This window comes from Chiloscyllium punctatum, chromosome 7, assembly GCF_047496795.1.
Source record: "Chiloscyllium punctatum isolate Juve2018m chromosome 7, sChiPun1.3, whole genome shotgun sequence".
In the NCBI taxonomy this organism is placed as follows: Eukaryota; Metazoa; Chordata; class Chondrichthyes; order Orectolobiformes; family Hemiscylliidae; genus Chiloscyllium; species Chiloscyllium punctatum.
Genome location: NC_092745.1, coordinates 110,994,128 through 111,020,395, shown reverse-complemented (window position 1 = coordinate 111,020,395; position 26,268 = coordinate 110,994,128). Strand labels below are relative to the sequence as shown.

The window sequence follows — 26,268 nt, the reverse complement described above, 5'->3', positions numbered from 1 at the left end:
GTGTGATATACTTTTAGGCCTCAATTGCATGATAAACGTGCAGTTTAAAGTGAGTGGCTATTATGAAGTTTTGCTAAAAAGATAAGTTTTAATGTAAAAGAAAATCAATGGTGATTACATTTTAAGATAAAGTTATTCTATACTCATACACTGACACAAAGCGATTTTGGACAGAGAATATGTAAAACACACTATTAGCCAAGCAGTACCAGAACCTCTTCTAGTGTTCTCTTTACACTGCTTTGAATTTCAACAATTTTACTGTGAAATGAGAGCTGGGAAAATTCACATTTTAAAAGTGCACGAAAATCCACTTTTAAATCCATGAAAGTCCTTGAAACATTTATCTAAATGAAAAAGAATTTAGGTGAAATCTGTTTCAACACTTTTTGGAGTTAGGCTTCTTTATCCCAATATTAAAAATTAGCAACTGGAGGAATGGAGCTCTGTTCTTGTATTATAGCTATATGCACAGATTTCTTTATCTATTCTGCCATCTGTGCATCACAGCTGGCAACGATAGATCTCAGATTAGTAACTACTGTATAACTGCAGTCTTAAGTGACCGGAAGAGAAAAGCAAATGCATCTGTCTTTTCTGATCTTCCAAAATGTCAGCGGTATTGGGAGATTGGTCATATGCGTATATATATAGAGCTTTGCTTTGTGCGACAATACTGTTATACACATACAAGTTTCATGAAAGAGGAAATCAAACAAAAGAAAATGATTCAAATTTAATATACACCCAGCAACTATATTATAGTATTTATCTAAAAGACGTAAAAGCATAAGGACATCCTAAAACAGGCTCAATTAGATGTATCTGTGATCTGATATAAATTGCGGCTATTAGCACAATTCTAAACAATTAAATATATAATGATTAGATAATTAGGAGATCTGTTTCTTCCTAACTCCTGTACAAGTACAATGAGAGAAAATTGTGAATAATTGAAGGCAAATTTTTTTGTCAACCACAAAGTGGTTAGATTTGCAGTGCATTGTTTAACATGCAGAAAATGACAATTGCTGATAGAAGTGCAAAATGAAACTAATGGCAGCTTGCAGAACTTTGCATGATTTTACAGTTTGACTACTGTTACAAAAGCAAGAGTGCAAAATATACCTTAAGCCTCCAAAATACTCGTGTTTTTCAAATATTGTGATGTCTGAATAGCCCAATCGAGCTAAAAAAGAAGCACAACTGATACTGGCAGGTCCACATCCGATCAGGGCTATTTTAGCATGGAAGCTCTCAGGTAATTCTTCAGAAGGTGGAAGTGATGGATTACGAATCTGACGAATTTTCATCTCTTTGAACACCTAGTATAGAAAAGAACAAAACACTAAAATTAATAATGTGTTTTGTTCTGTTTCATCAAAAGACATTTGAAAACTTAATCATCCTCAATGGTTTAGTAAGAACGGCACTGATTGAATATATGTTTGAATATTGAAAATTATGGAATAACTGATTGAACATATTGTGTTAAGCATGCATTCCATGTCTATTGCTCATTCGTATTCACATACAGACAAACCAATCAATTATGGAAAAATATTTTGGTGAGCAACTTTGTAGGTATCATCATATTAGTGACTCCAAAACTATTGATTCCCTTTAAAGGTTAAACATCAGAGGTCAAAAGGCTTTGAAGTAACCTCATGCATGTAAATTATGCTTTGAATGTTGAATTCAGGGAACAAGCAGCAACATCTAAGTACTAAGCATGAAAGAGCTATTTGATCTCAGTGAACAAAGCATCCATGTTATCCTCACCTCCCCAGTAATAGCATGTTTCACCAGATTCTAATCGAGAGGTTTCTATTCCTCTGGGGAACATGATGTTAATTTCTTCATCTTGATAATTCCATTAGTGATGGTACTGAGGTACAGGTTGATTGGAACTAAGTGAGTCTGTCAAACAGCATGTAAACCCTCTATGACAATGAGCAGCTATGAAGGTGACTATGTGTCCAGAAGAGCTTTCAAACTGCAGTTATGTTAACAGTTCTGTGTCAGTGAAATGTAAATTTTGGTGTGTATTGTCATTAATGTGGCAACATAAATTGGGAATAAGTTTTATAATTGGACATTCTACAGTGCCTGAAGCAAAAATTGTGACATTCTGTTGCAAGCAGTCTAGCACCTGTAAAAGCATATTTCAAAAGTTCTTGGGTAGTTCTAGTTAGGTTTCTGGAAAAAACCTGAAACTCATGTACTTACTATATTGAAAATTAACATCAGGGTACAGTAATCCAACTATTGGCATATAAGCCATCTAGGATTCTCCAGTTACAAAGTTCAGTGTGAGATACAGTCAGTAATGTAACTGAGCATAAAATAATAGACATTGCACTAAGAACAGTGTGATAGAATTGCAAACTTAAACCCATTTCACTGTTTCAATAAATATTTACTTTGATTATATTAAAAGGCAATAACCAGCATTTAAATGTTGCCTTTAATGTAGCAAGGGACTTCACAGGAGGGTAATCAGTCAAAATGTGTCACCACGGGAAGGTGATCCATCAAAATGTGTCACTGAGCCATGTAAAACTGAATTAAGAGAGGTGACCAAAAGCTTGTTTCAAAGAGGTAGACTTCAAATGGATCTCTGTTAGTGGAGTGAGAGGTAGAGAGGTTTAAAGAGAAATTCCAGAATTTGCTGTCTTGTGATTTTTGCTAGTCACACAACACCAGGTTATAGTCCAACAAGTTTATTTGAAATCTTTCAGAGCTCTGCTCCTTTGTCAGGTGAAGGGACACTGGTCTGAAAGCTTATGGTTTCAAATAAACCTGCTGGACTATAACCTGGTGTTGTGTGACTTCTGACCTTGTCTAACCCCAGTTCAACACCAGCACTCTCCACACTTTTTTTTTAGATAAAGCTTAATGCACCAAATTGTTTTGACAACGTTTTTAGATAATATACACTAGCTTTGATATATTGAAGTTTTGAAAATAGTCAGCAAAGAAGTATTGATAAAAATCAAGTGCTATTCCACTTTTCATGCTCTTTATATGATTATGAAGTCAGGAAATGTATTCTCAAAAAAAAAGCTAACTTTTGTCAGTTGTAGGTGCTCATCTTCTTATTCTTTGAATTTATTTCTACACTTGGGATTAATGTCAGATAGCAATTCAACCACACTTTTCAGCATCATACTTGAATATGTCTGTGTTTAGCTATTAAAATGCAGTTGCATTACTGAAATATATTGTGGTGTTAGGAAGACAAGACTGGATATACAGGTGCCAATCAATATGGAAGTAGAGAGATCTGAAACTTTGTCACACAGCGTACATGCTGTTTTGCCTACACTATCCTACCGATGGGTCATTTTCCTGGATGCAACATTGTGATACATATGGGAAGAATCTTATGTTTTCTCGTTAAGTATGAATCATGTCAAGTTTGATGGTATGAAACTTGCTGCGGGGCTGAGCAAGTTGTCTCAGTCTCTATTACCAAACCAACACAACTGTAATTCCGTAAATGTGTGAACAGATGTCCAATGCGTAATTAAGATTGTGTGTATTATTTCTCTTTGTAGGTTTCTGCCTTTTTAAAAAAAATATGAAAGTAAAGGGCAGTGCGGTGTTTGCTTATTTCTTTTACTGGTTTTACTTCTCTCTCACTATGTCTTGCCCTGCTTTTTTGATTGTGTTTCCCTTCATTTTTCACATTGTCACTCCTTTAATAGCCCAGTTTCCTTGGAAAATGTTACTTTAAGAATTATAGGCGTCTAGTTTAAGAATTGCAGATTTGTCATTGCAGTTTATGCCTGTTAGTGGTGTTCATGCCAAATAAGGGATGATGACATCACATGAGCTTTTTCAAATTTTACCGCTAATCTGAAGGAAGAAAATGGCAGAGCCAGGCAATGTCTGAACATTACAAGACTTCTTCATATAGAAAATCAAGCTTTTTGTATTTTAAAACTATATTTTCTTTTAGGAGCACTGTGGAGCTGTGCAATTAGGACCTTTGAGCTGGCGTTTTTATAAAATCTTAACTGCAGGCTCTTGTTTCATTTCAAGAGAATTGCATGCTCCCTGCGTAACCTTTAGTAGTGCTTGCATTTGTAAATTCAATTGTTTTACTTTTAAGCAAAGACACTTTTTTATTTTACCTTGGATGTTAATGAAATTGAAATTAGCTCTATCTTTTTGCAAGTCTGCTCCATCTTTCAATCTCTACAGTTGTCCGTGCTCACAGAAACTAATGCTGTTGATTATCCAATTTCTCAGATCCATGACTATTGTTCAGTTCATCTTCAATTAGTTCTCCAAATGTCTACCAAGATTTTGAGTCAGCTATTTTTGCCTCTAGCAGGATACTTCATGTAATGTATCAACACTTGCGTTCTCCCCATAACATAAGTTGGCATGAATAATATGGTGTTGAAGAATCCAACAGACATTTATCACAACTCAACATTATATACAATCATTATATTTTTTGATTACATCAGCAACTGGGCTAAACTCAAGATATTAGCAACAACAAATAAGAATACTTGTGGTAGCATATCATTGCTTTGTGTGATCTCTGAGTAAGTCTTTTGAGAGTTTGAGACTTTTATACAATCAGGCTACATTCTATGATCTAGTGACGATATTATGATCATGTTTGTTACAGGTGCACTAACATACTGACTGTGAAACACAATGATAACTGGGAATCACATTTGCCATAATTGGAGTTCCACATGATCAATAATACTTGCCATACTTGTAAGATTTGCTGGTCCCTAAAACTAGGCCTCAGACTACTTGGTCTTTCCCTAAGTGTAGCCAGTAGCCTCCTGTCACTTATCCTGGTAATCACATGTCCCAAGTGTCTGTGTTTGTTCTGGGCAGGGCTAGAGTTCGGCCCAAAGATGGAGTGCATTTTTGAGCAGTGTCCTGTGAGAATTACGTTAGCCTGTTTTTCATGCTTGACTCTTTCACGCCGTTCTCCACAAACCAGCAAGTGGAATGGTAACTTGAACTTTCTGGAGCATTCAAGATCCTTGCATTTTTTGACATTTATTACAAATGACTGAATGGAGAGCCATAGCAGACTATGTGGAGAAGCTACAGCTCCATGAGAAAATAGCGATTGATAGCCTTAAGTGTAATCCACAAATGTAGTATATCAAATCAAGTGATGAAACTAAAATGCTTCATTACTAATCCTTTCTAGTTTTAAGAGAACTACAAACCTTATTATAAGACAGACTAAAGTCACAAATCAAGTCCAAGTTATTACTTGTACTTCTTCTCTAAACACTATTCATTTTGCTATTGGATGTATCACAACTATGACACCTATTATAAGCCTAATCTTCTTTCTTTATGTAAGCCTATATTTCTAATACTGAATCTGACATTTATCATGCAGACGGACTAGCTGCACAATAGGCAGCCACAATCATCATTACTTTACCGGTATTAGGTGACAGACATTCACTGTCAAAAGCACCACATCTGCAATAACAGACACCCTACAGTTGTCATTAATACTATCACTGGTTTTGGTGCGAGGTACTCCATCACATGTTATGTCAGTATATTCTGCAAAAGCCTACCTTTTTCCTCTGCCATCAATAATATAAGACTAAATAAATATGCTGAACCTTGCCATAAGCTAGTACAAGATTCATACAGAGAGTTTTCATTATGATCTTCATTTAAATGTGCAGAGCCTTCTAAACAGCAGAAATTCTGTAGAAGTTGAAGTAATCTCTAAAAGCACTGTATAATTTACTGTGAAGGAAGCTCTTGTCAAAATAAAGCAGGGTCTAAATTACTTTTGGTGATTATTAATATATGAATGCTTAATGTGTTCCAACTAAATGATTTGGCACAGGCTTTAACCAGTTTATTTTGAATGCATTAGTGTCTCCATTAAAATAGAAAGATAAATTTGGTTGAATGTGATAAGCAGTTCGTTTGTGGACATTAATTTCTATCTTATAGCACACAATTGTTTGCTTCATGAAGCCAAACAGAAAGTACTAGTTATGTCTAGATCCTCTGGTTAGGCTGGCTGCTCAGCAATTTCACAATATTAATTCCAGCATTGTGATTATAGTCCATATAGTGGTTACAAGTATTTTGATTGTGTTAGCCAGCAAATCCAGATTATTTCAACAATGGCTTACCAGAAGTAGATAAGAGTATTTTTTTTCTCCACAACCCAAGAGTTATCTTAACTTTCACAAACATTCACAATCCATTTCACCCTCTGTGCAATTGTCAAAAAGGAAAATGTTTTCACCACATCATTCCTCAGGGTACAGTAATTTACTTTTAGATTTTATTTCAAACAAGTCAGGAGGAAATACACACAATCAATGCTGATCCATTAGCCAACTGTCAAAAATTGATCAATCAGGAAAAATAGTTGTCAGAATTCTTTTCTTAAATATTAACTCCATAAAGCCACTGTTTGATTAGATCTGGCTATTCCAGAAAGAAATATATATTAATAAAGCAATGTTGTCTCCTACATTTTATATCTGCTTCACTAAACAGGTGAGCCATTTATTATGAAGCATATTAAATGTACATATGGTATCTGTTCCAACAATGTAGCTCTTTAGAATAAATAGCATGAATTGAAACCAACACACAGTAAATACTTAATGCTGCTAAATCAGAACGCATGACACAAAATTTTATCAGAAAATGTCCAGTGCTTTCATGACATGAAAGTCACTGTTTTTGTTCAATTCAGTGATCGTCTATATTAAAAACATGATTCTTAATTCATGGAATATAAATTTATTATAATATAAATTCATAAATGTTCACTGAATAATGATATTTACAATGGTGGGATACTCTTTACGTACCTCTGTAGCAAACTGTTGTAATCCACCTATGTTAATCGCTCCTTCTTCAGTTGCATGTAAATTGCACCCTCCCACACAGAGGTCAGAGGTTGGGCATACCATCCCACAAGTTAGACCAAGGGGGTTGTCAGACAGAATAGCTTTGGCAGCTCCATAGTAGTTCTATTAATTAAGCAACATATAAAACAAGAAAATTAGCTGATCAAGCATAAATGGTCTGAGTAAACATATCAACCTACTGTTCATTAATAACATTAAAATCAAAGAAAGGTATCTTATGAGAACATCAGGAAAAAAAAGTTGCTATTTACAGAGTAAAGATTTGTTTTAAAAGCTGTAACAACATAAAAATAGGGAAGCTGACCAGAACATGAAGGTAAAAAGTTGCAGTAGTCCAACAAGACCATGGACTGCTCTCGCATTAGAGAAAGAGAACAGGTGGTGGTTTAATGTGAGGGTTACCATCCCTCAGGCAAGAGGAGAGGTTGAGAGGGAAAGTCCTTTGTGGTACTCTCAGTTGATGCAGGAATTGAAATGAGCATCACTTTGCATCATAATTTGAAATGAACATGGTCAAAAACAAATTAAGAAGACAACCAGATAGGTTTATATACCAAAACACAACATAAATACAGGTGCACATATCCTCACATATATATTAAAATGTATTTATGTTGAAGACGGTAGAATCTATATTTATATTGTATCATCCATGCCCTTGTAAAACATTTCAGTGAGGGCATATTTTGTTCCAAGGTTGGCACTGACTTACATCAACATTACAGCTGCCACACATGCCAGCTGCTTACATGCCAAATACACAACTTGTTTTTTCAAGTAAATGGTGAGATGTCAAAGTCAAAGGGGCAGAACCCTGAACAGGGTGGAAATTGACTCTGGTTGGTTAGGGGTGCTGCCACAGTTAGCTCATCCCATTACACTGCTGCAGGGGGTTGGTGACAGTCAGTGCCAGCAGAACAGTGTAGGTCAGTCGAGGTGTTCTGAAGACATCCGTTTGGGGGTTGCTGGATTTCCCTAAATGAAGCAAAGGGAAGTTTGGGATGATGAGTGGTTGTGATCCCTGGAACAAACATGACACATGCAATACGGAGTTCATGAGCCTTGGGGAGATGCATGTGCAGTGGCAGAACATGAAGTAGTCCTGTTCTACACACAAACTAGGTCATGCAAATTCTCTCCAGGCTATACGAATTGATCCAAACTTCCTACTTCATGCAGTTGCAATACTGTTGGTGTTGCACCTAGTGCATTTTCCTTAGAAAGGTGTCCTTTGTATTGAAGTGCAGGATGTATCAGGATATATATCACAGTACAAATAGATTCACATAATAGAGTCATAAAGTCGTAGAGTTACACAGCACGGAAACAGACCCTCCGGTCCAACTAGCCCAAGCCGAACATAATCTCAAACTAAACTAGTCCCACCTGCCTCCAAACCTTTCCTTTTAATGTATTTATCCAAACGTCTTTACAACATTGCAATTGTACATCCACCACTTCCTCAGGAAGTTCATTCGTCCTGTGTAAACAATTTGCCCCTCATACCTTTTTAAAATCTCTCTCCTCTCATCTTAACAACGTGCTCTCTACTCTTGAAATCCCCCACCTAGGGAAAAGTCACCTACCATCAACCCTATCCATACCCCTCATGATTTTGTAAACTCCAAAAGGTCATAATATTTTGATCACATCTCTTCATAAAAACTAAAATATTGTTACATGCATGTAACAATGGAATTACATCATATTGTATGACTTGTAATGATCTGCAACCATTATTGCCATAATTGAGAATTGTTTCTTCTTACAATTGGAAATATTTGGATAATAAGGTGATTTTCATTTTTTGTAAAGAGACAAACTTACACGTACATCTCTTAGGGAACACAAACGTAAATGCTAAGGATCGGTGTTAGTTTTTCATGGCAGTAAAAGGTCAAGTTCCATATTAAATTTCTGAAGGTAAAACATATGCCTTTCAAGAAGCAAAGAGCCTAAGAGTATGATGGTAAAGTTTAGGAAATGAACTTTGAGAGTAAGGTAGTGCATGTATGGAAAAATTAATATATCTGTAAATTGTGCGCCCCCAGTGAAATGGGTTATCGAAAGAAATAAAGAGCTGTAACGCTGAAGCTGAGTGTGTTTGTTAATCGGCTGGGAAAGGTCTGAAGATGGAAAGATATAGCCTAAGATGGAAAAAGTAAAGTGTGTGACATCAGTGTTCAATTGACACTTCTGAATAACACTAAACATAGATTCCAACAAAAGAACAAAAGGTAAGCTGAGAGCTTTGAAATGTATTGTGAAAGAGAAATACTAGGTGATCTGAGAGTGGTGTACACTAAATTAATTAAGTTAACCTTCTGCACAGTAATTATATTTCAAAGATTGAAATAAAGCAGTGTTTGTGTGGCATGGCTAAAGATTGCTACCTTCTGAGGCAAATTGAATTGGTTTCATGTGGCAAAAACAGCTTCCAAGTCCAAAGAGAAGTTAGGGTTGATACAGGAAGACTCAAAAAGAAAAAGAGTCAAAATAGCAGGATAGCAATGGCAGACTTTTATGATAAGAATAGTAAACAGCCGTATTACATTTCACTGACAAGGTAGTTGGAACCATCTGATGGTTACAATACTTTATTCCTCAATTCTTTACATTCGTAATCGTGTTGAATATCTGTTCAATTGTTTCATCGACAGATCTATCAAAAAATCCAACACTTCTTTCACAGAAAAAAGGATTAAAAAAAAAACATTTGGTTCATCACTGAAGTGAAGAGATAAGGCAAGTCTGAGGTTCAATTCCTTATTAATACCAAATCTCAGTTGGGATGTGCTTGAGGCACTGTTATTGCCCCGGTCATCCCTGGTTTACAATATTTCTATTGTTACAGAAATATCATTTATTACAATTAAAAATTAAAATGTACTTTAATTCTTCAAAAAATTAGCTGGTTGTTTTCATTATGTTGAATTTTCCTTTCAACATTTAAATGATTTTATTTTTAGAAAGCATGGAATTCCATCAATAGGGGGCCCTTATGTTAATTGGATGTTAAAATTCTTTTTGGAATTACATCAAAAACCATTGTCAATTTGTCTTACTTTGATCAACTGCAAAAGTTACTTGGTTACAGCTAAAGTAAGTCACAGTCAGGTAAGATGAGGATTTTAAACTTTTGATTGAAGAGATAGCTTTCTACATTTGAAAACAAAATCAAATTTACCAGAAATCAAAGTCAGAAATACTACTAATGGTCAACGGTTTGCTCATTAACATGAAAATAAACTATAACCAACCTAAAACTACAGAACTGTATGAAAATAGTAATGGGTCATAAAATAAATTCCACATAGCAAGGCAAAAAAGATTCCCAAGAAGCAATCAAATATCTTACTTCTTTCAAATCATCAAAGTAATAGCTTTTTGCCTTTTGTAAGCTTACATTACCTATCTTTGATGGTTACATCTCTGAACAAAAGTCTTGTCCTCTTTAATTTATTTGATCTCATCTCGATCTTTAATAACTCTTCCATGTAATTTTTTCTAAGAAGCACAGTTTTACCTTGCATTCTGACACTTATTTTCCCTGCACAGTCTGTAATGCCAAATTCTGTCCAAGGTTTTTTTACTTCATTCTTGGATCATGCGTATCACTGACCTGCCTCTATTGTCTATCTTTATTTGCTGAGAAGGTAACAATGGGCCTTCATCTTAGGGCTGCATAGTGGGTCAGTGACTCGCACTCCTGCCTCATAGCACCATGGACCTGGATTTGATCCCACCCCTGAGCAACTGTCAGTATGGAGCTTTCACATTCTCCCTGAGTCTGCATGGGTTTCCTCCGGGTGCTCTGGTCTTCTCCCGCAGTCTAAAGAAATGGAGGTTAGGTGGATTAGCCATGCTAAATTGTCCATAGTCCCTATTATGCAGGATAGGTGGTTTAGCCATGGCAAATGCAGAGTGACAGGGATGGGGTGGGTCTGGGTCGGATGCTCTTTGAAGAGTCGCTGTGGACCTCGATGGGCCAAATGGCCTTCCACACTGTAGGGATTTTATGATTTTACGTCACTGTGCAGTGGTTTAAGAACTGAATAGCTTGATGGGTCAAGTCAGATTGCACTTAAAATTGACTGCACTTTAGTGGGTGTAGAGTCACACTAAGTTGAAGATTCTTCCAATTAAAAGGCAGAGAATAAGATGAGTTTTCAGCTTTCCAGCATCTCTATAGCTGATATTACAAATATGAAGTCTTCATTTTCAGATTTTATTTCAATTGCTTTCAAATTCTCAAATTTCTCCAATGGCATTTGAACTCACATTCCTTAAGTTATTATTTTACTGAACTAATACTAGATTGGGTTGAGATAACTGGTTGGCATGGACAGGTTGGACTGAAGGCTCTGTTTCCGTGCGGTACATCTCTATGACTCTATTCCAGATTCTAAGGTCTCAAGCTAAACTTCTTCAGATGTTAATACACCCATTGTGTACGATTCCAAAACTGTACCTTAACGCAATTAACAAGCTCAGATTTCAGTCATATGATATAGATAGGGCTTTCAGGTGCTGACACCCAGTGCCGGATAAAACAAAGTTTCCTTTTGTTCATTTTGGTGGGCTAACAATGTACCTTTTCCTCCCTAGCAAATGATACAATGGCCCTTCATGATTTTCCTTAGTTCAGAGTTGACTGGGAGCAGACAGCTCATGGTCTTTGGATCAGCTTTAGCTAAAGATTCTGGAATTATAATCATGTGATCCGTTTAAGCGATTTGACCAGGTAGTCCAAGATTGTCTAGTTTTGAAGGCAATAATGTCAACATAGAAGAGAACAATATCCTCTGGGATTTCTCTACATGCCCTCTGGCCATGAGACAAGACAGGAGGTGCAAAAAGTGGATAAAGATTTCAGAGGCAGACAGGCTGAGGCAAAGAAACAGGTCGGAAATATTAACTGGTTGAAAACAAGCGGCCTTGATGACAGAGTGAAGATTGGGTTGAAAGTTCAACTTAAGAGACATGTAGAACACTGTGACTGCAAATAGACAGGACAGGCAGCTTAAGTGCCTGGCAGGAGGATGGACTTAGTGGCTAGGGAACAATGTTTGTCACAGAAGGCCAAAAGATAATGGTGTTTGTCATCCTAACAGTTAACCAAAGGAAGCTTTATTTTATCCAGCACTGGTGTCAAAGAAGTAGTCTGATATCACAAAGGGGGTATGTCAGTGTACTTGTGAAACCAAATGTTCAGGTTACTATGGACTAGACCAGGCCCCCTCAAAATATTTTAAGAATGTTGCCTAGATCCTAACTTTTCCCTATTTTAAAGGTAGGTGAAGTTCCAGATGTGCTGGTCAAACTATTCAGCATGAAGCAAAACACATTTATTTAAATATGAAAGTTAAAGTACAAATAAAAGAAAGGTGAATTTAGAATAACTTAACTACCAGAAAGCTTAAGCGAATAATAAATGCAGTACCTATTACTAATTAACTGTTCCAATATAGTGATATCCCACAAACACACCCCTGGGCAATAAGGTAAATTCAGACACAGATTCTTAAATGCTGTTCTCCAAAACAGGAAGAAAAAACATTAAGAGAAATTTCAGAGAAAGCAACAGCCAGGAATCATTCCCTGAAGCTTCCAACTCTCCGAAAACCCCAAACAGCCTCTGAAGCTAAAATTAAAAAACTAGAAAGCCTGGTCTGAGAAAGCTGGCTACACCCATTCAGGATGTTTTAAAAAAACCCAAAGCCCTCCAAGCTGTTTACTTCAGCCATCTTCATTAATCAGTTTGTCACCTCCACCTTTACAACCTCTCTTCAAAAAAATCCAGAACAAAATAACTTTTTAAAGTGACAGTATCGTCACAAGGTTAAAAAGATTATTCAAACTCACAGAGGAGAGCGAAAAGATGTTATCTGCAAATCTTTATTAGATCATGATGACTTCCCAAGGTTGTCCAGGATTGTCTTTGCAATGGCGTTATATTGAGACACATATTCTTGGGTAGCTTCAGCTTTATGGTTTGAAAGGGGAGATTACGAGTATGTAACATTGTTGGGGAGCTAATATATATTATTGATGAAAATTGTCCTGACCTTTTTTTTCTATTTTAATACTGTAAGTTTATTCAAAGATTTAAAATTACTTACCTGAATTGTCAATTTGGACAACCAGATTCAAGGATTTTGTTTATCACTGGTGACCTTTAAGCGGCAATTGGATAGGTACATGGATAGGTGCTTAAGCTAGGACAAATGTTCGGCACAACATCGTGGGCCGAAGGGCCTGTTCTGTGCTGTATTGTTCTATGTTCTATGTACTAGATTTCATGTTTAATCAGCTTGGATAAATAAAAATGAAGCAACATAATATCCACACTTCTCATATAATTGAAGGGATCACATCTGGTTTAGATTTTTATACAAAAGTAAATGTTTAACACCAAAAGGTTTTTAAGTCCATGTGAACTCTGACATCATGAGCACAATATTCAATCTTTGGTACAAAAATGAAGTAAATGTACCATCCCAAACACCACCTTGTGGAAATTGAAAGCCAATCTCCTGAACTTGTTAAGCTATTGCAGCTTTGCTTTAGGGCTGTAATTTTGGTTAAGAGTGTAGTGTTGGAAATGCACAGCAGGTCAGGCAGCATCCGAGGAGCAGGAGAATCGATGTTTCGGACATAACCCCTTCATCAAAAATGAAGGGCTTATGCCTGAAACGTTGATTCTCCTGCTCCTCGGATGCTGCCTGACCTACTGTGCTTTTCCAGCACTACATTCACAACTCTGAGATCCAGTATCTGCAGTCCTCACTTTCTCCTCCCTGTAATTTTGATTAAGCTCTATTTCACATCATTTATCTTTTACAGATAGACAAATATACCTACCTTATTTGCAATGCTTGTGATAAATGACTTTATGTCCAGATTAGTCGGACAGCTCTTCTGACAAGGAGCATCGGCACACTTGAGACACCTGGAATGTAAATTAATCTGGTCAAAAAACATCAATTACAAAAGTTGTTTCGACCAATCTGTGATTAAATTACCCTTTGTGATTAAATTGAGCCAGACAAAAGTGAGAAATTGGAAAATTCTAACAAGCCACAAATTTGTATTGTCTTAAGCTGAAATATTTCTGCAGACTTAAAAATTCATGGGTGCAAATCAGAGCAATATTTCTCATTATTGTACACATATTAGAGACATCCATCAGGGGAAACCAAACTGTCAATAAATTGAATGACCAATATGTCAGGTTAAAGAATGCAGATAAAATCAATTGCAAATACTTTCCGCAGATAGTTAAAAATAATTATTCAGAATTTCTTTAAATGGCATGACCAGAAGGTTAGGCCAAACACCATGGCCTAATTTAAGAAAAATGTTAGCCTTCAGTGAGTAATGCCAACATTTCTGGAAAAGTGGTGCAATTGGGGCCATGAGGAAAACCTGATTTGGGTCATATTCCTTCAAGACCCTGTCTTATGCATGAAAATTAAAGTGTACAGATATCAAAATGTAATTTATTCACTTTGAGTAAAGAATATTATAAAAATAATGCAATCTTACAGAATTTTAAAGGTTTTTATGAGAATAACTCTGAAGCATTCCAAATTCAAAAGAATTACATTTTAGGTCTCAAAATGGATTATAAAGAGTGGGGAAAAGAGTCTTTACAGTGTGGAAGCAGGCCATTCAGTCCATTAAGTCCACACCAACCTGCCAAAGACAATCCACCCAGACACATCCTGCCCCATCCCTGCATTTCACATGGTTATCCCTCCTAACCTTCATTTCCCTGGACATTATTTGGAATTTAGTATGGCAATCCACCTAAGCCGCATATCCTTGGACTGTGGGAGGAAACCAGATGTCCAGAGGAAACCCATGCAGACACAGGTAGAATGTGCAAACTCCACATAGACAGTCACCCAAGGGTGGAATCAAACGCCAGGTCCCTAGTGCTGTGAGGCAGCAGTGCTAACCACTGAGCCACTGCACCTGCATTAAGTTCCACTCAATCTGATGATATCACACAGCTGGAGAAAAAGAAGACCAGCAGGAGGATTCAACAGATAGAGTTGTGTCAACTCTGGTTCCTGGTGGTCTTTGTAATTATATCTAGAGAGTCAATGTAACCTTTACCTATTATTAGCATGGAATATTGCATCTTATCTTTAAGAAAAGTTACTCTTCTCATTAGACTCCTCTACCAATACATATTAAACTCAGCATATAAAGGGGGATTTCTTGGAGAGTGAGCAAGTAGTGTCTGATTGTATTGTTCAGGCTTTCCATGGGCAGTGGGCACCATAGGGAATAGCGTGCATTCTCACCCCCAAGAAGAATATTTTAGTTTATATCTTGTAAATTTCCTTGGTGATCTTTGACCTTTGTTACAATGCCCTTTAGGCACTACTGGTCCTGTTTTTAGTTGAATTTGGTTAATTGATTTTGGTTAAAGATAGTGGAAGGAGGATTGGTGGCAGTAGTCTGCCTGGGTCGTAAGCCTTCAGTGGTCAATACCACAATTACAGTCATTGCAGCGGCTCCAAATTAAAGAATGAGGATAAAAAGTGTAAGAAACTGGCATATTCCAAAAGAAAGGTCTGAGAGAGTGGGGACTATGAGTTAGTGACTAATGCTTCTCACTCCTTATGACTTCCGCATTCAGCTTCTGTTGAAAGGTGGGTTGGAGTCAAGGTAATTATCGTAAAGAATCTCCATTTCTTAGCAACATTCTTCAGTTGTCAAGTCAGTCTTAACATTGTATTTGAACCTAAGTTGAATCAGTCACAGCTGCACTCTAATATTACAGGGATAGTTTAATAAGGGCTTATAATCTGGATGGTTTTGGCACAGTTTCTTGGAGCAACCTCAAAATTGTGACATTTCAAACATTTAAACTGTAAACAACCAGTTGAATTTAAGCAGCTCATTAACCTCTAATGTGTAACATGATATTTAAATTAAGATCCATGCTGTACATCTCTATGACTCTATAAGATGAAAGAAAGTCAATGCTCAAGTGAGAACAGTCATTTTCTTATTATGTTATTGTTGTGCTATCAATATTAATACCACATATAGTGCATAAACCAGCAAAATGGGTTACAATTTATCTTGAGGCATAAGATATTGTCAGCTTACTTTCAGTACACTTAACAAAACAAAGCTTTTAAACACAAAGTTTACTCTTAAAGCCCATGGAAATGTAGAGGTGGGGTCAAATATTTCAGCTGTTTTGATACCTCCAGACGAACATGACCTCATCCGTGCACTATACAGCATTCCTGATTGCTGTTTGGATGGTGTGCCAATCTAAACGTAGATATGCCCTTAAGCAAGAGATTCCAGGAAGTCTTCTTGACAATTTAGGAGTGTCTTACAAAAGTTATTGTGTGATTGTGAAAAGGAATTATTCTTGAATTGAATGTCTTGATATGGTTGAAGAACACAAATGAAAATGGCAATTGGTACAGAACTATTTTCAACTAAAGAATTCCTTCATGACTTGAAAAATATAAAGGCTACATTTGCTGCCCCAAAATACAAAACTATAGCCTAGTAGCACTCTAGAAACTTAATGGACTAAATTCATTTACTGGCCCATGTTTAGCAGAATTGTCAACACTGTTTATTGAATACAAATTTTCAATTGAGCTTTAATATTACACGCTCATTTGTTGTAATTTTTGAAGTCAAGTGAGATGAAATTAGTTCTAACTTTGTTGAATGTACCCATCATGAAATGTATCTGTATATAGCAAATGAAGTTGTACTGTTACTTGATCATAAAGCTTCAATTGCAAGTCAATCTTACTGCAACAGATTGAGCCTTTTCAGAATGCTGTGCCAGATTTAAAATTAAGGGTTTTTCCAAAGCTGTAATAGCAGTGGGGATAGAGAGTTAAAACCTCAGATTCAAGGAGTATTACATTCATTTCATATCACATCCAGATCCCTATGGTGAGTTCCACCACTGGGCATAACGATAATCACTGGTAATGCATGGGAGGGAAAGATTGTTTGTTGGAAGGTGAACAAAGAAGTTTGATTGGCGTACCTATTTTTCCTGGATAAGCCACAAGCTATTGTGGTTTGTACATGCCAGATGGTAAAATGTGACATCTGTGCAACCCGGTAGTATATTTTTAAGTAAGAGAGTGATTTAAGGTCTCTCTGTTCATAGGGGAATTCATTCCCTGAAAATCTCACCATAGGTTGCTTGGTTTAACATACGGACAATGGAAAGCTGGTTAAAGAGGAACACAAGTTGAATCTCTGGCAGAGGGCAGTAGGGTAGGTGGTGTCTGTACTCCTAGCCTGCCCACTCCCTCTCGCATGACCAACACCACCCCCTTTTTTATTTCATTTTCCTTCATTTGACTATTGAATCAACTTTAGTTTTCTTTCTTTCTGTGGCTGTGGTGGTAGAGAGAGATTGCAGAGAGCTGTTGATATGTTGCTATGGCGGTCACAGCTTGAGCAACTCTTCCAGTGTCAACAGATTGGGGTCGGTTCTTGTCATTTGGTGTTTCGGTGGCATCTACAATGGCAGCGGAGTGAGTGATCCCTCGATGATTACATCCTCGTAAGTTGAGATGGGGCCCGGTCCTTGAGAGTTGGGACAGTCTCCTGGCTATGGCAGCAGCTGGGCTAACAGAGGCGATGAGGTGGCTTTGGTTGATGTGATGTTCTGGGTCCAGTCAGCGGTGGCAGGGGTTGCTTCAGTGTGCTTCCTCCTTGGTGTTGCAGCCTCAGGGACAGCTTTGACGGCTGCAGAAGAAGGCACATCCTGTAGCCGCTTATGAAATCAAGAAGCCGTAGTGGGAACAAAAAGTGAAATTTGTCTTAACTTTCTATGTATTATTTCTTTTTTATACTTTATGTAACTTAAGTGGTACCAGATTAATTATGACTACGAATACATATTTTACTGTAGTTTCATAAATAGATGTAACAATAAATTACTATACTATGAAAACCCAATTTTATATGAAGCTTGTTTCCTCCCTGTTTCTTTCTGCAGCATGGTAAGGACAGATCCTTTCCTACTGCAGGAACAATCTCCAGTTTCTAAGCAACATGAAGATCATGCATTCTATTATTACTGAGATGCTCGAGTGATGCAGTTTCTTTGTCAGCCATGGAGCAGTAATAATGGATCCCATGGGAATTGTGACTTAACATTGTCAAGGTTCACAAGAGACCAGAAATCGATGCTGTAGGCTGGGGGTGGAGATATCCCAGTTTAGTGGACATCTTTTGTTTAACAACTGAAATGCATCTTGCACGTCTCCCTCCCAAGGCACTCTCTCCCACCAATGTCTGTATGGAGACAGTCAGCTGAATTTTATGAAGTGCTTGGTTTGCATCACCCCTCATAAACCCAAAGGGGTGGGGAGGGTTGCAATCCACCTATTATATTGGGACTGAGAGCAGCATTCTAGCATGTTGACATCTCCTCATTGCCATCTCACACAGAGGTCCCACCTTAAGGGCACTACTTGGCAAATCAGATGGTTGGCAGCTCTGTAGTCTCAAACTTCTTTGCAGGAGCAGTGGTCTCTGCTGGAAGTATGGGCAGGCCCTGATAGCCTAATCTGGCACAGTTCTGTGAGGTGGGCAGGTGAAGGTGGTGGGCAGGGGCGGTTTATGAGGCCATCAGCACTGGGTAAAAGGAGGGATAAAGGAGCTTGGGGAGATCTTCCTCTGATGGATGTAGGGGATACTCAAAAGGAAGTGCTCCAACTTTGTCTGACACCAACCCATGCAGCCGAAGCCATCGAGTTTCCTGACTGCCAATTACCCTTCTGTAGGTAAAGCAGTGGCAGAGTGGGATGAGGCCAATAGGTGACCATCGGTCACTTAAGTATTTCAATAGTCAGCTCGGTTGGGCGGACTGCTCAACACCTCCACCTGATCTGGAGCCAACATGTTCAAAATTCACAGGAGACCACATATCGATGCTGTAGGTTGGGTGTGGAAATATTCCAGAGGTAAAAACAATGACTGCAGATGCTGGAAATCAGATTCTGGATTAGTGGTGCTGGAAGAGCACAGCAGTTCAAGCAGCATCCAAGGAGCAGCGAAATCGACGTTTCGGGCAAGAGCCCTTCATCAGGAATAAAGGCAGGGAGCCTGAAGCGTGGAGAGATAAGCTAGAGGAGGGTGGGGGTGGGGAGAAAGTAGCATAGAGTACAATGGGTGAGTTGGGGAGGGGATGAAGGTGATAGGTCAGGGAGGAGAGGGTGGAGTGGATAGGTGGAAAAGGAGATAGGCAGGCAGGACAAGTCCGGACAAGTCATGGGGACAGTGCTGAGCTGGAAGTTTGGAACTAGGGTGAGGTGGGGGAAGGGGAAATGAGGAAACTGTTGAAGTCCACATTGATGTCCTGGGGTTGAAGTGTTCCGAGGCGGAAGATGAGGCGTTCTTCCTCCAGGCGTCTGGTGGTGAGGGAGCGGCGGTGAAGGAGGCCCAGGACGTCCATGTCCTCGGCAGAGTGGGAGGGGGAGTTGAAATGTTGGGCCACGGGGCGGTGTGGTTGATTGGTGCGGGTGTCCCGGAGATGTTCCCTAAAGCGCTCTGCTAGGAGGCGCCCAGTCTCCCCAATTTAGAGGAGACCGCATCAGGAACAACAGATACAATAAATGATATTAGTGGATGTGCAAGTAAAACTTTGATGGATGTGGAAGACTCCTTTAGGGCCTTGGATAGAGGTGAGGGAGGGGGTGTGGGCGCAGGTCTTACAGTTCCTGCGGTGGCAGGGGAAAGTGCCAGGATGGGAGGGTGGGTTGTAGGGAGGCGTGGACCTGACCAGGTAATCACGGAGGGAATGGTCTTTGCGGAAGGCGGAAAGGGGTGGGGAGGGAAATATATCCCTGTGGTGGGGTCTTTTTGGAGGTGGCGGAAATGTCGGCGGATGATTTGGTTTATACGAAGGTTGGTAGGGTGGAAGGTGAGCACCAGGGGCGTTCTGTCCTTGTTACGGTTGGAGGGGTGGGGTCTGAGGGCAGAGTTGTGGGATGTGGATGAGATGCGTTGGAGGGCATCTTTAAACACGTGGGAAGGGAAATTGCGGTCTCTAAAGAAGGAGGCCATCTGGTGTGTTCTGTGGTGGAACTGGTCCTCCTGGGAGCAGATATGGTGGAGGCGGAGGAATTGGGAATATGGGATGGCATTTTTGCAAGAGGTAGGGTGGGAAGAGGTGTAATCCAGGTAGCTGTGGGAGTCGGTGGGTTTGGAAAAAATGTCAGTGTCAAGTCGGTCGTCATTAATGGAGGTGGAGAGGTCCAGGAAGGGGAGGGAGGTGTCAGAGATGGTCCAGGTAAATTTAAGGTCAGGGTGGAATGTGTTGGTGAAGTTGATGAATTGCTCAACCTCCTTGCGGGAGCACGAGGTGGCGCCAATGCAGTCATCAATGTAGCAGAGAAAGAGGTGGGGAGTGGTGCCAGTGTAATTACAGAAGATCAACTGCTTTACGTAGCCAACAAAGAGACAGGCATAACTGGGGCCCATACGTGTGCCCATGGCTACCCCTTTGGTCTGGAGGAAGTGGGAGGATTCAAAGGAGAAATTGTTAAGGGTGAGGACCAATTCGGCCAAACAAATGAGAGTGTCAGTGGAAGGGTACAGTTGGGGACATCTGGAGAGGCAAAAACGGAGGGCTTGGAGGCCCTGGTCATGGCGGATGGAGGTGTAGAGGGATTGGATATCCATGGTGAAGATGAGGCATTGGGGGCCAGGGAAAGGGAAGTCTTAGTGAAGGTGGAGGGCGTGGGTGGTGTCTCGAACATATGTGGGGAGTTCCTGGACTAGGGGGGATAGGACAGTGTCGAGGTAGGTAGAGATGAGTTCAGTGGGGCAGGAGCACGCTGAGGCAATGGGTCGGCCAGGGTGGTCAGGCTTGTGGATCTTGGGAAGGAGGTAGAACCGGGCAGTGCAGGGTTCCCGGACTATGAGGTTGGAAGCTGTGGGTGGGAGATTCTGTATGGTCTGGGAGATGATGGTTTGGTGATGGGGGGTGGGGTCATGGTCGAGGGGGCAGTAGGAAGAGGTGTCCTCGAGTTGGCGTTTGGCTTCAGCGGTGTAGAGGTCAATACGCCAGATTACCACTGCGCCCCCTTTATCCGCTGGCTTTATGGTGAGGTTGGGATTGGAGCAGAGGGATTGGAGGGCTGCGCGTTGTGAGGGTGAGAGGTTGGAGTGGGGGAGGGGGGTAGACAGGTTGAGGCGGTTAATGTCCCGGCGGCAGTTGAAAATGAAGAGGTCAAGGGCAGGTAATAGGCCAACGCGGGGTGTCCAGGTGGATGCAGTGTGTTGGAGGTGGGCGAAGGGGTCCTCGAAAGGTGGGCGGGAGACCTGATTGTGAAAGTAAGCTCGGAGGCGGAGGCGACGGAAGAATTGTTCGACGTCATGGCTTGTATTAAATTCATTGATGCATGGACGGAGGGGGTGAAGGTGAGTCCTTTGCTGAGGACTGATCATTCGTCCTCAGTGAGGGGGAGGTCTGGGGGGATGGTGAAAACTCGGCAGGGCTGGGAGCTGGGATCTGATGTGGGTGTAGAGCTGGAAGTGGGGGTGGAACCTGTAACTGGAGTGGGTGTGATGGCGGGGGGAATGGAGTGGAGTCATGAGCAGGGGTAGTGTTGCCCTCGGGGTTCTGGGGGGTGGGGATAGTGACAGTGGGGTCTGTGGGGGGGCATGTCAGCAGAATGCTGGTGAGTGGCGTGGTTGCGGGCGAAAGTGGTGGTGACCACGGCAGTAGGGGTGGCGGAAGTCACTGAGCATGTGGCATCAGCGATGATGTGAGGGGCGGAAGTGATGTCACGTGTGATGCATGAGGAATTGTGAGGGGTGGAAGTGGTTGTGGGAGTGGAAATATTCCAGTTTAGTTGATACCTTTTGTTCAACAACTTAATTGTATCTTGCATGTCTCCCTCAAAAGACACTCCCACCAATGTTCATATGGAGACATGAGCTAAACTTTAAAAAAGGGTCTCTTTTTCATTACATGTCATACCCCAAAGGGGTGGGGCAGGTTGCAATCTTGGCCACACTTAATATTCCTGATTAAGGGCTTATGCCCAAAAGTTTGATACTCCTGCTCCTCGGATGCTGCCTGACCTGCTGTGCTTTTCCAGCACCACATTCTTTGACTCTGACCTCCAGCATCTGCAGTTCTTACTTTCTCACACTTTGACCTGACAAGGTTCATGGTATGAAACCTAGCGAGGGAACGTAAACCCAAACCGCTCTGGAAACTCCTTGTTTGTGATGTTGGGCTCTACTTTCAGGGGGATTGAATTATACAGGATTCACTAGCCATAGATTTCACCAGTGCAAGGTTATGTTACGTGTCAGTGCAGGTCATGAGCCCACACCCTGCAAGTCTGCCATGGCCAGCTCTATTGTGGGCAGATGGGTTCCCAGCACACCAGAATTTTAAGGACTATTATTTTTAATGACTTTGGTTCAAAACCCCTTCGAGGTGATGTGAATTGTGGGGCTGCATTTCCATCCCAGAGGTGAGCTGCAGGAGGCGGAAAATTTCTCTGCTTGGTGTGCCCACCATGGGAGAAACTGTCTGAAATGGTGGGATTTTCATTCTGGAGGTGAGGGTGGGTGGTATATAATGTGTCCACCTAGATGATCTGACACTTTTTCCCAGTTAGAATAAATAGAACATAGAACATTACAGCGCAGTACAGGCCCTTCGGCCCTCAATGTCGCATCGACCTGTGGAACCAATCTGAAGCCCATCTAACCCACATTTGTCCATATGCCTATCCAATGACCTTTTAAATGCCCTTAAAGTTGGCAAGTCTACTACAATTGCCTCACAGTAAAGCCAACAAAAGGTAAAGTCCTCACCACTCACACCCTATGCACCATCTATTTAAACTCTTGCTTCCTCATGCCATTCTTCCAACACCCCAGCCACTCTCCCATGCCCCGAATACCCTCGACACCAATTTCTGCTTGCAACTATAATTTATTACATACATTCCACAAACTTTATGGGACTTCATTACATTGAACAAAGACAAATTACTTTTTCTCAACTTTCATTTGTTTGCAAGAATCAATTTAACAACTCCTGGAACGAGTGATGCAAGAAAAGATTTCAAATTAACCTGGAATAAAATTTCAACATTTGGCCACTTCTTAGAAGATTATGTGGAAGCAGAGGGAGAATTATAACAGTTTTTTTGTTTATGAAGGGGAAAACATTTATTATCAAGTACTTCTACCATCATGAAGAAAAAGGTGATGACGATGATTGGAAATGGCCAATATAAATGAGTATCGTCTACTTTTGGAGATTATTTCAGCTTGGAATGATACTAAAATCACAAATTGGTTTTGGAGATAGTGTGACTACCAGTTCTTTATTGTACAAGGGCAAAAACTGCACTGGCTCCAAATTAAATTTGACAGCTGCCCGGTTTCTCACTGTTAGAGCTTAACGATCGGTTGTGAATTCAAAAATTAGATGTGATTATAGGAACTACTAGCAATTGTTTCCAGTTGATTTTAATAGTACAGAATCTCTATTATTCATTTTTTTTAACCAAAAGGATGAGAAACCAGAATGCAAGAAAACCAGGAAAGGGTGAGCGCCTCTGGGGGTGAATTTCAGCTTTGCTGAGGGTCATCAATAAAAGTCTACATCAGAACCTCCCCCAAATGAGTCTAACTCCTGAGGCAGTTGGTTTCCAGACTTTTGGGACCAGAGTAATAGATTTTCAATTGCCCCACTTAGTATTGTATGTGCTAGACAATTGATTGGTACAGCAACCTCTTCAACACGTAGTCCTCTGTCATCTTCACCTAGGCAACAGCTATTTCCTCATGTTAATGCAAGTAACCAATGCTTCCTGTTTCCAAGCCCTAAGTTCAAAATGCTCCTTCGTTATTTTCTTAGTTATTTATCATTAGCCTTTATTCAGTATATTTGCTTTCTCAAAACGTTAAAGGATTAACCTTCATATATTTTGGGTGAACATTTTGGCTGGTTAGCATCTTTTCTTTGACATTATGAGCCAAGATGTGTCCATGGGATACACACTACTTTGTCGTAGATGCCATACTGCTGAGAGCATTTGCGAATAATGAGTGGCTGGTGGAAGTACATAAAATGCAGGAATCCAAGGTAGACAAGCAGGAGGCTGGAAGAACACAGCAATCCAGGCAGCATTGGGATGTGGAGAAGTCAAAGTTTTGGGTGTAACCTTTCCAGGACTGGGTGTGGGGGTAAGGAGAACTGCAGATAAAGGGGAGGGTGTGGGAGAGGGATTTTAGTGGGGAGAGGAGTGGAATGCTGAGGTAGTGATAGGTGAACATAGGTAGAGGGTACAGGCAGGTTGGTCGCTTGGAGGAATGAATCTGGTTGGTAGCTGGAAGGAAAGGTCGATAAATGGAATGGAAGGAAGGGGGAGGGGCTGGAAAGGGAGACCGGGGATGGGTAGGGAGGTTATTTGAAATTGGAGAACCCAATGTTGAGTCCTCTGGGCTGTAGGCAGCCCAGGTGGAAAATGAAGTGTTGTTCCTCCAATTTGAGCTCCTCCACATTTGGCGAAACAACACCTCATCTTTAGCCTGTGGAGCCTACAGCCCAAAGAACTCAATATTGAGTTCTCCAATTTAAAACAACCTCCATTCCCATCCCCAACTCCCTTTCCAATCCCTCCTCCTCCCTTCCATTCCTCTGACTGATCCTTCCTTCCAGCTACCAACTGGATTCATTCCACCCAGCAACCAACCAGGCCATGCCCTCTACCTGTGTTCACCTATCACAGCCTCAGCACTCCATCCCTCTTCCCACCCAAAACCGTCTCCCACACCCCCACTTTATCTGCAGCTCCCTTAACCTGAAGAAAGGTTACACCTGAAATGTTGACTTCTCCAGCTCCTGATACTGCCTGACATGTATTCTTCCAGTCTCCTGCTTGTCTACAGTGAAAGTATACAGATCAGAAAGATCATGATTTCAATCAGCATGAAACACAGATTTGTTCCCGGTATTGCCAATTTGGCATCGAATGTTGCAGTTACTCACCTCAGATAGTTGGACAGTACTATTCAGTGGTAGATGTTTTCTAATCAACCTGTTCTGACATGTTATTACACACCTCAGGAGCAGGTGGGACTTGAACTCAGTTCTTCTGGCTCAGAGGTAATGGCATTACCGCTGCACCACATCAGCCCTATCTTATTTATTGAATCAGTCCATTCAGAGACTTTGGAGCAGCTGGGACTTGAACTCTGGCCATTTAGGCAAAGAACCTATTTTTTAAGGTTCTTCATCAAATGCAGTCATTTGCTTTGTGAACTGATTTCTTCTAATCATCATTTTGATTCTTCAAGGAATGAGTTTTTTCCATACGTTTTTAACATTACAAGGACTGGTGTGGGAGGTGCTGGAGCTTTACCTGGCATGAAGACTTACACAAAACATAGAACATAGAACAATACAGCGCAGAACAGACCCTTTGGCCCTCGATGTTGTACTGAACTGTGAGCTATTCTCAGCTTGTCCCCCTACATTATCCCATCATCATCCATGTGCTTATCCAAGGATTGTTAAATCTCCCTAATGTGGCTGAGTTAGCTGCAATGGCAGGTAGGGCATTCCACGCCCTTACCACTCTCTGAATAAAGAATCTGCCTCTGACATCTGTCTTAAATCTATCACCATTCAATTTGTAGTTATGCCCCCTCGTACAAGCTGACGTTATCATCCTAGGAAAAAGACTTTCTCTGTCTATCCTATCTAATCCTCTGATCATCTTGTTTGTCTCTATCAAATCCCCTCCTAGCCTTCTTCTTTCCAATGAGAACAGACGTCAGTCTCTCAGCCTTTCCCTGTAAGACCAAACTTCTGCACAAGGTTTCTCTCCAAGACAAAGTTATCTGAGTGGGCTTTCTCCTTGAACTACAGCACCGCTTGGAATGGTAACATGGGAAGAACATGAGAAACATGGAAGGAAGGCTCTTTGAAAGCCATATCTGTTAAAGTAAACACCTCAGCAATGAGCAACGTGTGAAGTAACAGTGCTTCAGTAAGGATGCCTTCATTGAGACATGCAACCTGCTGCAGATAACCATATGGCATGATAATAAGTGCACAGCCAGTAGCTGAGAAAGTGACTACTATAACTAATTTTTATGTGCTTTGTTGTTTCCAGGCTGCAGATGCAGATACTTGCAATTTGCAGCTCACTGAGACTCTATTCATTGAGAATGAACTACAACATTTTAGCTAGAGACCAACAGATGGAGCAAGGATTGCAGGCTTCTCCATGGTGAAGCAAGCCACTGACTGCATGCATGTTGCTTTTTACATACAGCATCTCAACTCTGCTTTATTCTGGGT

General features: G+C 40.4%; 1 protein-coding gene across 1 annotated transcript in view; it reads right to left on the bottom strand.

Annotated features, from left to right (window-relative positions):
* LOC140480044 (dihydropyrimidine dehydrogenase [NADP(+)]-like) overlaps positions 1 to 26,268 on the bottom strand; it is a 731,044-nt gene that overhangs the window by 431,869 nt on the left and 272,907 nt on the right. Inside the window, exons 4-6 of the mRNA XM_072574601.1 lie at positions 13,773 to 13,860; positions 6,849 to 7,010; positions 1,129 to 1,325 (exon numbers count right to left, since the gene is read on the bottom strand). Of these exons, the coding sequence (XP_072430702.1) occupies positions 1,129 to 1,325; positions 6,849 to 7,010; positions 13,773 to 13,860 (447 nt within the window). The remainder of the gene's footprint in view (positions 1 to 1,128; positions 1,326 to 6,848; positions 7,011 to 13,772; positions 13,861 to 26,268) is intronic.